Source organism: Dendropsophus ebraccatus, chromosome 4 (genome assembly GCF_027789765.1).
Source record: "Dendropsophus ebraccatus isolate aDenEbr1 chromosome 4, aDenEbr1.pat, whole genome shotgun sequence".
Classification (NCBI taxonomy): Eukaryota; Metazoa; Chordata; class Amphibia; order Anura; family Hylidae; genus Dendropsophus; species Dendropsophus ebraccatus.
Genome location: NC_091457.1, coordinates 114,223,541 through 114,237,805, shown reverse-complemented (window position 1 = coordinate 114,237,805; position 14,265 = coordinate 114,223,541). Strand labels below are relative to the sequence as shown.

Below are 14,265 nucleotides of genomic sequence, written 5' to 3'. Positions count from 1 at the left end.
CTTAAAACTTACCCCAATGTGGCTGACTTGCCCACCAAGGTGCACTGCATCTGTGCGCATTTCCGCAAATGAACCAGTTAAACTAACCCCAACTGCTACAGTCAAATTCAAAGTCAAATTCAAACTCAAAACAACGGTGGGGGGAGAAGTGGGGAGTCACATGATGCAGGGAATGTTACCCCAACTGCTAGAGTCAAATTCATAGTCAAATTCAATTTACCTTCCTTGTCTTGTCCATTTCGAACCATATTATCTGTGGAGGTCATCTTATCTTAGGGGTGTCCTCTGCCATCCTTTCACCAGTACCTTCTACCTTTTTTCGATGCTGTAGCTGTTTTGAAGGCAGGATTGACCAGGCCTTTCACCAGTAGCTTCTATCCTTCCTTGGATGTTGTAGCCTTTTTGAAGGCAGAATTGGCCAGGCCTTTCACCGGTACAATCTATCTTTCTTGGATGTTGTAGCCTTTTCGAAGGCAGGATTGACCAGGCCCTGGTGCAGAAGCTGAAAATGTACTTCCCATCTGACACCACTAGTGCCAGAGGACGTAGTTCTGTGGGCCAAAGAGCGGGGGAGAGGAGCGGTGGAGCAGGCAGCTTGTCAAGGGGCAGGGGAACACTGTTGCCTAATTTTTGGGAGGCTCACTAGCTTCCTCACTCACTTTTAATGGTTCTATGTGTGCTCATTGCCATGCTAGGTCTGGTATAATTTTTGGAAGGCTTACTGGCTATCGCTTCTACCTTGTTCACTCTGTCCTCACTGCCATGCTGTGTCAGGCTGAATTTTTGGCTGGTTCATGATATGCTACCTCTTTTTTAATGGTTCCCTGTGTTCTCACTGCCATGCTGTGTCAGGCTGAGTTTTTGGGTGGTCCATATGCCTACCTCTGTTTTAACCAGGCTGTTACACAGAATTAGGCATAATGGTGCCATTAGGCACCCTTAGAGGCATGCAGGGGCGTAGCTTGGATTCATGGGGCCCCATAGCAAAAAAAATTAAGGGCCCCCCCTCCCCTGAGCACAACACAAAGCACTGTGTGTGTGTGTATACATATAATATTTATATCTGCTTTACTTCTGGTGTACTGATAACCCCTGACCTCTGCAAGGAGCTCTGCACATTTTCCCTTCCTACTTGATTGCTAGCTGGAGAACAGAGGTCAGGGGTTATCCCTTTTTTGTGTTGCAGCATGTAAGTAGACATTGGGTCACTTACACACTGCAGTACATAAGTGGTTAAGCAGAAGGACACACGCTCTTACCTTCTCCTCCGGGCCCCCCTCCTGCACGGGCCCCATAGCAACTGCCTACCCTGCTTCTATGGTAGATTCGCCCATTAAGGCATGCATACATGCTGCCCCTGCTGTTTCCTGTCCATTTCCGTTGTGTTTCCATCAATTTCTGAGGTTCACAGGTTTTTACACAACCTTCCCTCTACCGAACTTGGGTCCCCTGCAAAAATGCTCGAGTCTCCCATTGACTTCAATGGGGTTCTTTACTCGAAACGAGCACTCGAGTATCAGATATTTGTCTCAAGTAACAAGCACCCGAGCATTTTAGTACTCGCTCATCACTAATCAAGACCTAATAAATTAAAGGGGGGTGTCTGGGATTAAAAAAAAAAAATTGCTGTCTATTAATAGCATCTGCTACTGCAGATTAGCCCCATCTGCAATGCCACAACACAAACCATAGATAAAAGCTGTGTAGTTTTTCAATTAAACAAAACTGACCCGAATTTCCAGTATTGGACATAAATCTCAATTCAGATTGACCAAGTTAATCGGATTCATGAGCCCTGGTTTTGGTGCCACTCCACATTCATACCCATACATTCACACATATACACAAATTACACAAGAAACAGTAATATTACCACAAAAAAAACATGTTTTATTACATTTGATATGTATATCAAGTTCCAGTACCCAGCTGCCTATGGTAGCACCATGTTATGCTGTTTTCTTATATGATCTCCCATGCACGAGGGATCGGTATTTTATCCTTATCGTTCTTTGGTTGCAGCAGAAGACAATGGTTTCTTTTGTTTAAATTCTCAAAAATATTGAATCAGCATATAAAATAATCCGGCCACTAGGGGAAAACCCTTGTTTGGCAGTTTGTGCAGCAGAAATGTCAGTGTATCCGGAAATCCTACAGTCTGGTTATTTAATTGTAGAATGCTGGTAAAAAAAATCACTTCTTCTCTCATATCTTCGTACACCAAGACTGCAATAATAAATAACACACAGTAAGAACACAAGTAACACCAGTAAGTGGATTTTTTATTTGTTTTCCTGCGTTCATTAATATATAAAGCAGATTTCACATTGGTCGCCAGATGTCAGCGTAACAAGTAATGCCACCACCTTCCTTAACAGCTTTGCTGTAAAGATTAAGGATTGAACACCGAACTGAAACATTTACTATAATTTATTATGGGCTAAGTTGCTCTTTATAGTATTTAAAAGGGACAAAAGGAAAATATACGCAAACACTTACATCTCCTTCTTCCTCAAGCTTCTTACGATGAATCCTTAAAATATGAGTAACAGCATCATGAATGGAAAAGAACACCTGATGTTTGGTGATAGTCTTACTGAAGAAATTCCCATGTTCCAGCTGTTCTAGAACATTCTCTGTAAAATATGCAGAAATTTGAAACAGTCCTAGGGGTACAGACAATACTTCTTTGGGATATAAAGTGGACATGATTATGAGGCCCACCCTACATGTGCGCATCTCCTTTTAATTTCATTCTAGCCTGTAATCATTGTCCACACAAGACATATCATCTACATTAGTAAGAGGAAACAGTCAGTCATCCCATAACAAAAAGACCATACGGCTGATAATCGCTTGTTGGAATACGGCCTTTAGGAACGATATCTCCTGTGGACTGCCCGGACGATCTAAAGATCATCCAGGCAGCCCCTCCCGCTGCACCCTGCTCTTAACTTGCTGTCTGTGTGTGTAATGGCGCAGACAGGGAGCGCGGAATGAGGAGCAAGTGATCGCTGACCTGACAGGTTGGCTATCACTTGCTCCACGTATCAGGCCATGTAATAGGGCCTTAACAGTGGGTACTGATGTTTTAAGAAATGGTGTAGTCAGGAGATCCAGATGTCCATGTCACCACCCCTCATCCACAACATTGGCAATTTGTTTGTTACTTTCAGTTTAGAAGAATGTCAGGACTTGGGGACTGGAGGACACGAGACAGGTGATGCCCCAGAACTGACACCTGTCCTGCTGTCACGCTGATTACCTCAACTGCCCTAAGTGGCAGTGGATAACTGGTCGACAGTCCCTAGCCTGCACAGGTGTGACATAAAATGCAGAAAAGTCAGACAAACAATAATACATAATCAGGAATCAAGGTCGGTAACTAGCTGTCTGCGCAGTACAAAAACGTAGTCAAAAGAGTAGTAGGTAGGTAGGAATAGGTCAAGTAACACTCAGGAACTGAGGCTCTATTGCAAGCAAATAGGACACATAGGTGATTATATTTATAGAGGCTGGAGTCCCAGACCCAGGGCGTTATTTGGGCTGAGCCTCCAGCCCTAGACTACACACTTTAAGCTGACTGGCGATGCCAGCTGCTAGTCGCTAATTCACAATGATAGGTACCTGTGCCGCTCGTCCAGGGGCGCTGAAGACCCAGTCGCAGCAAGATCAAAGGACACCACCGCGCCCCTAGCAAACCAACCGGCCAGTAGGGTCGGCTCCTAACAGTTACACTTCATAGGCAGCCATAATCACTTACCATGACATCCAACCAAATAGACTGTCACATCAATTTCATTAAAATCACGAAATATCTGAAAAGTGAAAGATAAAGAATACTGAATTTTTTTGGAGGGTGTGTAAGTATGTATACAGCAAGCCCCCCCTAGTGGTGGCTGCATATAATCAGAATTTTACAATTTAAAAGGGTCTGTGAACAGTTTTAAGCTGTCAAAAATGTAACAGGCCAGCACTATGTAGATGGTAGGAGAGCAGCCTAAGCATATGTTCACTCCAGTGAAAGTCATGTATATTGCATAATGAAGTTTTAATGTCCCAGACACCATTATTAGAAATGCCTAAGAGGTAGATGCTTCATGTTAGGTGCCCAGAGCATCCCTTCAGCTTTAGAGTCCAATATGGACAAAGACCAATAGTAACATTGCCATTGTGTCATCTGTATCTATGGTATATACAGTACTGTCAATGAAAAGGAACTAGGTTATTTCCATGTCACCAGGTTTCATATAAAGTGAAGGGAGGAAAAAATGGATCATCAGGCACAAATCATACATGGCTTACATTTTTTAAGACTTTAATGCTGACTGTATCCACAAAGCTGACAGTGCTGAGATCCAGGATGAGCGAGTGGAAGGGACATTTGTTGGGTCCCACACTGTTTAATGTGGTTTCCTCCACTACTTCAAAGCCTATGACTTGTTCAATCTCTGGGTCCCTGACAGCGCTGTGTGGTGAGATGTACTGCAGCTCATGTCCCTGGGAAAAGAAACAAAAAATGGGTGATATTAAGAAAAGATTAAATGAATAAATGAGTGCATTTTAAGGCTTTGTTCACACTATGTAAAAACAAGGGCTGTATTTCATAACCACGGCTGTTGTTATGAAGTACGGCCCTTATTGTTACATAGTGAACAGTGCCCTTTCTGTTTGTTGGTGGTCTCTACTTGGCTGGAAATGGTCTTCAATACAGCACAAAATGAAAACAAAGCTAAACTATGTATACTGGGGAAACTCTTTCTTTTTTAATTAAAGGGGTTATCCAGAGCTACAAATATATGGCCACTTTTCCCTCTCTCTTGTCTCCAGTTTAGGTGTTGTTTGCAATTAAGCTCCATTTACTTCAATGAAACTGAGTTTAAAACCCCACCAGTAGTAGATAACAATAGGGGCGTTTCGGGCGGCAGCCCGGGGCCCTGAGCTCCTGGGGGGCCCATGACCACCCAAAAAGACTTAAAATACTTTCAGTGGTGTACTGTCTCCTGGCTACACTTCCGCCATGATTTGCAAAAAATCATTGTTTTTTAATGGCAATTTTGCACAAATCAGGACATCATGACATTATCTGTCCTGTACTATGAACGCCAGGCTAGTGCTGCCATAGTTACAGTGGGGTAGGGGGGCCCAGGCTTGGTGAACAGCCCGGGGCCTATGGTAAAGTTAATCCGCCCCTGAACCCCACCCAGTCTGGAGACAAGAGAGGGGGAAAAGTGGCCATGTTTCTGTAGCGCTGGATGATCGCTTTAAGTAACAGTATGATGATAATATGTGGTTGTGGCATGGCAGAATTATTATTATATGTTCCTTACGTTGCAGACATGGAACAGCACCTACTTTTTGTTTTACAGCCTCAGACTTCTTCCTTTCCTTTAACCTTTTCTTCTCCTCTTTCTCAGCCTTTTCCTTTAGCTCCTGCTTTTTTTTAGCTTCTTTCTTCTTGATCTCAATAAGTTTATCCACATCAATACCACACTGAAGGAAGGAAACACTTACTAAAGCAAATGAGAGGTGAGACATGGCACTCATTTATAGGAATCTACCTACCTACCATGTTTTTAACAGCGTTTGCATATAATTCGGCATTAGCAAAGTAAAGAGTGCATGAAGACCTGAAGATCTTTACACCGGGGATCTCAAAAGCCTACAGGATAAACATCAAAGGGTCATTAGATATGTATTCAGTGTAGTCAGTGACAATAATCTACCTAACATGGATAATCAACGATGTAAACGAGTGCCGATCTGCTAGATCGGCCCTCGTTTACTGGGCCTATTCCACGGCCCGATGATCGTTGAGTGAGGGCTGTAGGGACATCGTTACCGATGTCCTTGCAGCCCTTGCACCATACATTGCCTGGCAGGACTTCTTCTCTGCTCCGTCTTCCTCCCCGGGTCCCGTGGCGCAGCATCAACCCCGGTGTGGCCTGTCTGAGCTGTTAGACCGCTCAGCCAGTCACTGGCCACGGCGGTCCTGACCTGTGATTGGCTGAGCAGTCTGACAGCTCAGTCAGGCCGTTCCGGAGCTGCTGATGCTGTGCCGCGGGACCCAGGGAGGAAGACGGAGCGGAGGAGAAGTCCTGCCAGGTAATGTATGGCGCTTCTCAAATCGTCGGTCGCCCGCTGTGCACCGCTATTCCACCGTAGAGATGTGCGGTGGGTGACCGATGATTTTAGGTTTGGCCCTAAATAAATGATCAGCCGATGACATGATCATCGGCTGATGGTTTTCTCTATTCCACCGAGCGATAATCGGCCGAATCGGGCAGATTTGGCCAATTATCGCTCCTGTGGAATAGGCCCCTAAGTACAATCAGAAATGTAACTTGAATCTCCTGTGCTCTACAGCGACCCGTTTTCCCACCTGCTAGCACAGCTGGTATTGCATTGCTTTCAGTATTTGTAAGATATGAACTATGGTAATGTTCGTTCTCCAGTGCAGAGGAAGGAGGTGCGAGAGCCTACCATAGACTGTCATTATGGCAGGGAGGCTGGTGGGATTCCATGGCAGACTTCCACCAGTTTTGCTATGTGTGGACAGAGCCTTAGGAAAAACATTGCTCTCTAGAGACAGCACCACTCCATTGAAGTGAATAGAGTTGAGTTGTAGTACCACACACAACCTGAGGACAGGGGTGGTGCCGTTTTTTTGAAAAGCAAAGTTTTCCTAATCCTTGATAACCGCTTTATTATTATTAAGATATGTATTTATATGAAGTGGTATTTCTTTATTCACCTGATTAACCCCATTACCTGAAAAGAAAAACCCTTACCTGCTTATACTGGGACACATCTCTGTATATATTTGTACTGGGAACTTGTCCAAGCAAAGTGTAGTGAGGCCTGTGGAAAAACAGATTTCCAAATGTTGCAAGAGTATCAGTTAAAATGTTCCTGTATTACCACTTTATGATAGTAACAGCAAATGACAATGCATTATCTGTGGTTTTACACTGGGCTGTACATAAATAAGGGTACGTGCACACTTCGAAAAAGCGCTGTAAAATCCGTCGCGGAATCCGCTGCTCGCGTACTGCGGCGAGTGCGCGTCTCCGCCGTCTCAGACTCCATTCTATGCACTGGTTCATTCTTTAGACGTACAATGGAATCTGCCAGTTAAGAGAATGGAGTCTATGACACAGGCGGAGAAGCGCGTGCCTGCCACAGTCTGTGATCGGGTGCGAGCTGCGGAATGTGCGACAGGTTTTTCAACACCCATTCTGTCATGTGCACATACCCATAAGTCATAGAATGAGAAACTTGGGTCTGCTACATCTACTGTAACAGCTGTGTAAATTATTGGTAGAATAAACAGTACTAACCATTGAGTCCTGAAGATGACGGTTAAAAGGGAAAACGCTATTGACACAGCCAGACCAAGGTCCAAGTTCAGGAGTATTGTAGATATAAAGGTCACTAACCAAACCATCTATAAGAGGATGATGACATGTCAGAGTAAAGAGATGACAGCTTACTCACTGGGAGATGGCGGAAGGTTTTCACTCTTGTTCCACATCAATATATGTTATACAGTTCAAGATGTCTACTGTTATATTATCAGCCATTTCAGGCTGTAGTGCATCTCAATGCTAAAGATAGAACATGATCGTGTATGTAATCTTTTTTAAATAAACATTTACTGTGTATTTAGCTCCTAGGAGTTTTTGACTCAATTGGTGGGTTGTCTAGGAGGTTGACATTTTGAGTCTTTACTTTTCTGTTCAGTAATGGACACAAAAATTATTTTTGGTGGTTCTGTGTAGTGCATCTCAATAGATTGACTGACAGCAAGATCACTACTTTACATGGCCTTATATACATATATACAGTCATGGCCAAAAGTTTTGAGAATTATACAAATATTCATTTATACAAAGTCTACTGCTTCAGTTTTTAAAATGGCAATTTGCATTTACTCCAGAATGTTATAAAGAGTGATTAGCTTTACAGCAATTACTTGCAAAGTCAATATTTGCCTAGAAAATGAACTTTATCCCCCAAAACACATTTAATTGCAGCCCTGCCCTAAAAGGACCAGCTAATATCTTTTCAGTGATTGCTCCATTAACACAGGTGTGGGTGTTGATGAGGACAGGGCTGGAGATCAATCTGTCATGATTAAGTAAGAATGACACCACTGGACACTTTAAAAGGAGGCTGGTGCTTGGCATCATTGTTTCTCTTCTGTTAACCATGGTTATCTCTAAAGAAACACGTGCAGTCATCATTGCACTGCACAAAAATGGCCTAACAGGGAAGAGTATCACAGCTAGAAAGATTGCACCTCAGTCAACAATCTATCGCATCATCAAGAACTTCAAGGAGAGAGGTTCCATTGTTGCCAAAAAGGCTCCAGGGCAACCAAGAAAGACCAGCAAGAGCCAGGACCGTCTCTTAAAAGTGTTTCAGCTATGGGATTGGGCTACCAGCAGTGCAGAGCTTGCTCAGGAATGTCAGCAACTAGGTGTGAGAGGTTTGAGTGCATCTGCACGCACTGTGAGGCGGAGACTAGCACTACCACCAGTCTTGTCGCATGCCAACTGTAAAGCATCCTGAAACCATTCATGTGTGGGGTTGCTTCTTAGCCACGGGAACTGGCTCTCTCACAGTCTTGCCTAAAAACACAGCCATGAATAAAGAATGGTACCAGAATGTCCTCCAAGAGCAACTTCTCCCAACCGTCAAAGAGCAGTTTGGCGATCAACAATGCCTTTTCCAGCATGATGGAGCACCTTGCCATAAGGCAAAGGTGATAACTAAATGGCTCAGAGAACAAAATATAGAGATTTTGGGCCCATGGCCTGGAAACTCCCCAGATCTTAATCCTATTGAGAACCTTTTGAGAATCAAGAGACGGGTGGACAAACAAAAACCAACAAATTCTGACAAAATGCAAGCATTGATTGTGCAAGAATAGACGGCTATCAGTCAGGATTTGGTCCAGAAGTTGATTGAGAGCATGTCAGGGAGAATTGCAGAGGTCCTGAAGAAGAAGGGTCAACACTGCATATTCTGATGTGTTATTTATTTAGCCTAGGGGCACTAGTATCAGCCATAGGTGTGAGGTGCAGCGCTTTTTCTTCCCTGAACCGCATTTTGTTTCTCTCTTTTCTCCGTGTTTTGCATTCCTCCTGGTGAGACCCACATGACCGCAATTAGCAGGAGACACCTGAGTGCTCATGGTTTTAATCCCTCCTGTCTTTTCCCATTCTGTGTGCAGAAGCTATGGTGACCGCAATACCTTATCCAGACTTCTGCTGTTTGGGGGCGACCTTCTCCGCCGGCGGTGCTGGCCGGGTTCTGGTGTGGTGTTTTTGGGTCTGGTCCTGTGGCATGGGGGTCACAGGGCCGTCCCATGGCCCCCGTTCCCTGACTGTGCACGCCTGTGGGGTTGGTAGCCACTGACTGGCACGGTGTGGACTTAGTGTAGGGACCCATGTGTATCAGATACCTGCACGATGGTACATGGGGCAGTATGGCTTGATCAATTCATACACAAAATTCTGATGTGTTTTTTATTTAGCCTAGGGGCACTAGTATCAGCCATAGGTGTGAGGTGCAGCGCTTTTTCTTCCCTGAACCGCACTGCAAATATTGACTTGCTGCATTTACTCTTTCTAACTGTCAATATAAAAGCTTTTGTTACTCATAATGATTGCAATTATATTTCTGTATGTAATAAAAACATCTGACAAATACACATAAAAACCAGAGGGCAGCAGAACATGTGAAAATATAATATTTGTTTCATTCTCAAAACTTTCGGCCATGACTGTACATGTGGCTGATAGCAGTAACTACTCCTATAATTCATCTGTTCAGTTATAAATCTTTGTATTTTAGGGTTTATGAACATATATTGGTCAGACAGGATGAAGGAATTTCTTACCAGATCGATTTTGTTTGATTTCCATAGGGCTGGAATATCCATGAACTGCTTGTAGATTCCCTTTAAATTCACAACAACCACTGATGCCAGTATAGCCTGGATTAATAAAAAAAAAAACAGAACTGAGCCCTAGTACGAGGATTGTTGATTTACATTGCTTTTGAAGGTACACAAGGATACTATTGTAGATAGCTGTTTACTGATGGCAAAGAGAGATCTTGGTGAAGAATTCAAACAAAAATCTAATATGGCTATAAAAGGTAAGGAATAGTCAGAGGTAGAAAAATATCAAGAAGAAACTTACAATAGTCCAGAAACCTAGCTGGTCTTGCATGCAAGTGCTGGTGGCTGATAGGCTGTAATTTTCCAATATTTCTGGGCTTTCTGTATTCCCATCCAATAATGCAGAATCACGGGAGTCTATGCATAAGTATTTCCCCTTAATTCTGTCAAATTATGCCTTTTTGCAGCATCTATAGGGAATGCTACCCAACTTTTCACTTATTCCAAATGCATACAGAGTGGCAGTTTACACCGCAGTCTTGGCATTTTATTCTTGAACCAGGAAGCCAACAATAAATAATGTATGGAACTTTTACTGCTTGGATACCGTTCTATGTTACATCCCATCCTATGCTGTTCTTATTAACCAAGGACACACATAATACTGAACCAATTAAGATAATAAATTTCCCAAATAGGCGCTTTAACAAAATTCATTCTAATTTTAATTTTAAGATAATATTTACACAATACCATTATTGCTCAATGTTCTTGCAAGAACAATAGCTTCACAATATCCATCACCGTATACAAAGCCTCATTGTCTACCTTGGCTTGTACAGGTTAAACTAACCTTAACCTGTCACAGGACGTTTTACTGCAGAGGAGAAAAAAAACAGCTTTCTGATAAACTCACCATGGTGAAAGTGAACTCACTTTTGGCAGAGACTCAAACAGTTCGCCAGCCTTGAGAATGATGATGAGGATAACCAAGGAAGATACCGCACCGGCTACCTGAAACACAGAGAGGCTGGATTAAGGTTGGATGGGTGATCAGATCCAGGGGGTAATAATATATAATCAATATATGCCACATAATTAGCAGCTTGAAATTATCTTGCAACATTGTTTCTTTTCATGTGAGAAAGCAGAAAGCTTAAAGTGACACTGTCACCCCCTTTGTGCATTCTGACATCTCTACACAGGTGTAAAGGGTAAATTTAGAATTTTTCATACCTTATTTCATATCATACGTCATGGTGCTTGTTCAAGTAAAAAGTGTCCTTTTATCAACTGCAAATTGTATTAAGTGGGCGTGGCCTCGCGGCATTAGTGCCACTTAGCCACGCCCACAACAGTTGACCACGCCTCCTTGACGTCCATTGGTTGGCCGGAATAAAGGGGGTGGGGTCTAGACCTTTCGGCCAGCCTGTTCCAATGGCTGCAGTTGATAAAAGATAACTTTTTTCTTGAACAAGCACCATGACATATGATATAAAATAAGGTATGAAAAACGCAAAATTTACACTTTACACCTGTGTAGAGATGTCAGAATGCAAAAAGGAGGTGACAGTGTAACTTTAAAGGGCTTGAAAAGAAATAAAATATCCGATTAATATCACAGCCCCCCATAAACAAGAATATAACTACTATAATACTATCCCTCCCTTGGGAAAAAATTAACAACTTTAATATTGCACTAAAAAACTTCCACCCTATATGCAAGAATATACTGTAAATAATATAATACTGCCCCCTATGGACAGAAAAATAACCAATATATTACAGCCTACTATGTATTGGAATGATGTAAAAGTGATAATTGGCAACTTTTGACTAAAGTATTTGGGGACTTTAACATTCGCTTTAAAGTGACACTGTCCACTCATTTTTGCACTTCTCTACACAGGTGTAAAGGGTAAATCTTCCAGTTTTCATACCTTATTTTATATCATATGTCATGGTGCTTGCTCCAGTAAAAAGTGATCTTATATCATCGGCAGATTGTGCTACCTGGGTGGGGCTTCACGGCAACAGCGCCACTTAGCCCCACCTACATTGTCAGTTAGCCCTGCCCCCGTAGCGGCCATTGGTATGGGCAGCTAGTGGGGGTGGGGCCTAACCTTTAGGTCGGCCCTTCCAGTGGCAGCTGAGGGGTGGAGCCTATGCACTGATGGTGTCAGGGAGGGGGCTACATGGCACTATGGTCGTGAAACCCCACCCAGGTAGTGCAATCCGCAGATGATAAAAGACCACTTTATACTGGAACAAGCACCATCACATATGATATAAAAATAAAGGTATAAAAACTGCAAAATTTACCCTTTTCACCTGTGTAGAGCAATTATAATGCAAAAAGGGGGTGACAGTGTCACTTTGAAGGAGACCTGTCACCCCCCGTGCCAGGGTGACAGGCTCCCGACCCTCAGCTAGATCCCCTTATACAGACCTCATCTGGTCGAGTCCCACTCCTGGAGCTGGTCCCGAGACGGAGATATCCTGGTCAGAATGAATGGAGCCGGACCTCTATGGATGCCAGACCTCTCCCCACAGCGCGCGCGCCGGCTTCTGACCAGGATATCTCTGTCTCGGGACCAGCTCCAGGAGCGGGACCCGGCCAGATGAGGTCTGTATAAGGGGATCTAGCTGGGGGTCGGGAGCATGTCACCCCGGCACGGGGGGTGACAGGTGCTCTTTAAGTACTGATAATTAAAGGAAACCAATTGTGCTGATTGGGCCCTCAGAATGGCTGCAAGCACCTCGCAGCTGAGTCTCCTATGGTGTCGGGGTTCCGGGCTTCGTAGTCCTCTTGTCCAATAAAATAATACTTTTTAATCCTGCGTGCGAGGCGGGGGAGGGCCATGAACTAGTCATGGATCTCTGCGAGGAGAACCATGAAAGGCAAAGAGGAATGTTGGAGTAAGCTAAAATGCCTCCTTGCCTGTCAATCACCCTGCAGAGTGTGCTGACAGGACAGAAAACTGTCACAGGACAGAGAGCCGTGACTAATCACAGCCCAGATGACTAGTTCATGGCTCTTCGCCTGCATCGGGCATGGGATTAAAAAGTATTTTATCGGACATAAATACTACAGAGCCCGAAACCCTGACACCATTAAAGACCCGACTGCGAGGAGCCGTTCCAGGAGCCAGATAAGAACAAATGTGCTGATTGGTTTTCTTTAAATTGATATATAGCCCTTAATCATGAATCTGAAAGCAGCACCTGACTCTTTCCTCCTGTACTCTCCTGCACCAGGCTCCGGGACATGGCAGTTCCGATAGTAAAACACTGGAAAAAGCTCCCAAAAGAATTACTCAGCCCTAGAGCTATGAGCTCCTGCAATACAAGCACAGAACATTTACACATAGGACATACTGAAATAAAAATATACAATTCCTACCATCCGTATATAGTGTAGTCATGCAGATGGATAGCATAGCTCTAGTCTGGAGACACAGAAGTCATAGAGCTCCATAGATACACATAGAATGGGATTCACTACCTCTATTTTAACCTGTCCGCCATTCTGCTTTTATGTCCACCATTCTTCAATGACTGATTTAATTAAGTATCTGTATAGGGGAGCATCTGGGGGGGGGGAGCTGTCTGTGCGCGGGCTGCTATCCACTCGGGGGGTGAGGTGTTGTGGGCCGGGTGCTCAAACACACTGTGCAGATGCTCCGAGTCTTCATGTGGGTGGTTGTGGGTCACTGTCAAGAGGGGTGCGGGCTGACTAAGTGTTGTAGCACAATAGTGTGGTGTCCCACCACGGGCGTTGCTACTTTGAACACCCCTCGCAAAAGCCTGTATCACAAAAGTGAAGTGGTAATGAAGTTCATGTATAAGTTTTGCCACTAGATGTCAGTAGTATGTATATTAATGTAAATGTAATGCACAGCTGTAGTCATGTAAGGGTTATTGTTTTGTTTGGAATCTGTACACCCATGAGAGCTACTCTTCTCTTCCACCTATCTCTATCCTCCTTTCTTCTCGCACTCTTCTCCACCACTTACAGCAGCTGTTACATAAACCCTGTAGGAAGTTGTCACATGTGGAGAGGAAGTGTAGACCCATACTTAGTTCAGTTTTCTTCTGTTTCTCAGTGGAGCAAGACACGCAGATCAGGCATCCTGCTGAGTTAGCCAGGAATCTGGCTCTGCCAGGTTCCCTGTCCGGGACAGACCAGCTGTAGTGTACAGACACTTATGGAGAACATGGAGACTTTCTTTAAAGCAACACTTATCCTCAAGATGCAGTGCTAAACACCTAAAGAGAGGACAAGTCAGGGATCACCCCAACCCACACCGTGAACATCTCTAAAAGTGCAGGACAGTATCCTAAAACAGAGGAAC

General features: G+C 43.8%; 1 protein-coding gene across 3 annotated transcripts in view; it reads right to left on the bottom strand.

Moving 5' to 3' along the window:
- Positions 1-1,883: 1,883 nt before the first annotated feature.
- SLC26A6 (solute carrier family 26 member 6) overlaps positions 1,884-14,265 on the bottom strand; it is a 33,580-nt gene continuing 21,198 nt past the window's right edge. For all 3 annotated transcript variants that reach the window (XM_069966768.1, XM_069966769.1, XM_069966770.1), the window contains exons 10-20: positions 13,136-13,249; positions 10,847-10,924; positions 9,908-10,003; positions 7,341-7,447; positions 6,792-6,861; positions 5,570-5,662; positions 5,356-5,493; positions 4,306-4,500; positions 3,764-3,818; positions 2,500-2,636; positions 1,884-2,226 (exon numbers count right to left, since the gene is read on the bottom strand). In XM_069966768.1, the coding sequence (XP_069822869.1) occupies positions 2,206-2,226; positions 2,500-2,636; positions 3,764-3,818; positions 4,306-4,500; positions 5,356-5,493; positions 5,570-5,662; positions 6,792-6,861; positions 7,341-7,447; positions 9,908-10,003; positions 10,847-10,924; positions 13,136-13,249 (1,104 nt within the window). In that variant the 3' untranslated portion in view covers positions 1,884-2,205. The remainder of the gene's footprint in view (positions 2,227-2,499; positions 2,637-3,763; positions 3,819-4,305; positions 4,501-5,355; positions 5,494-5,569; positions 5,663-6,791; positions 6,862-7,340; positions 7,448-9,907; positions 10,004-10,846; positions 10,925-13,135; positions 13,250-14,265) is intronic.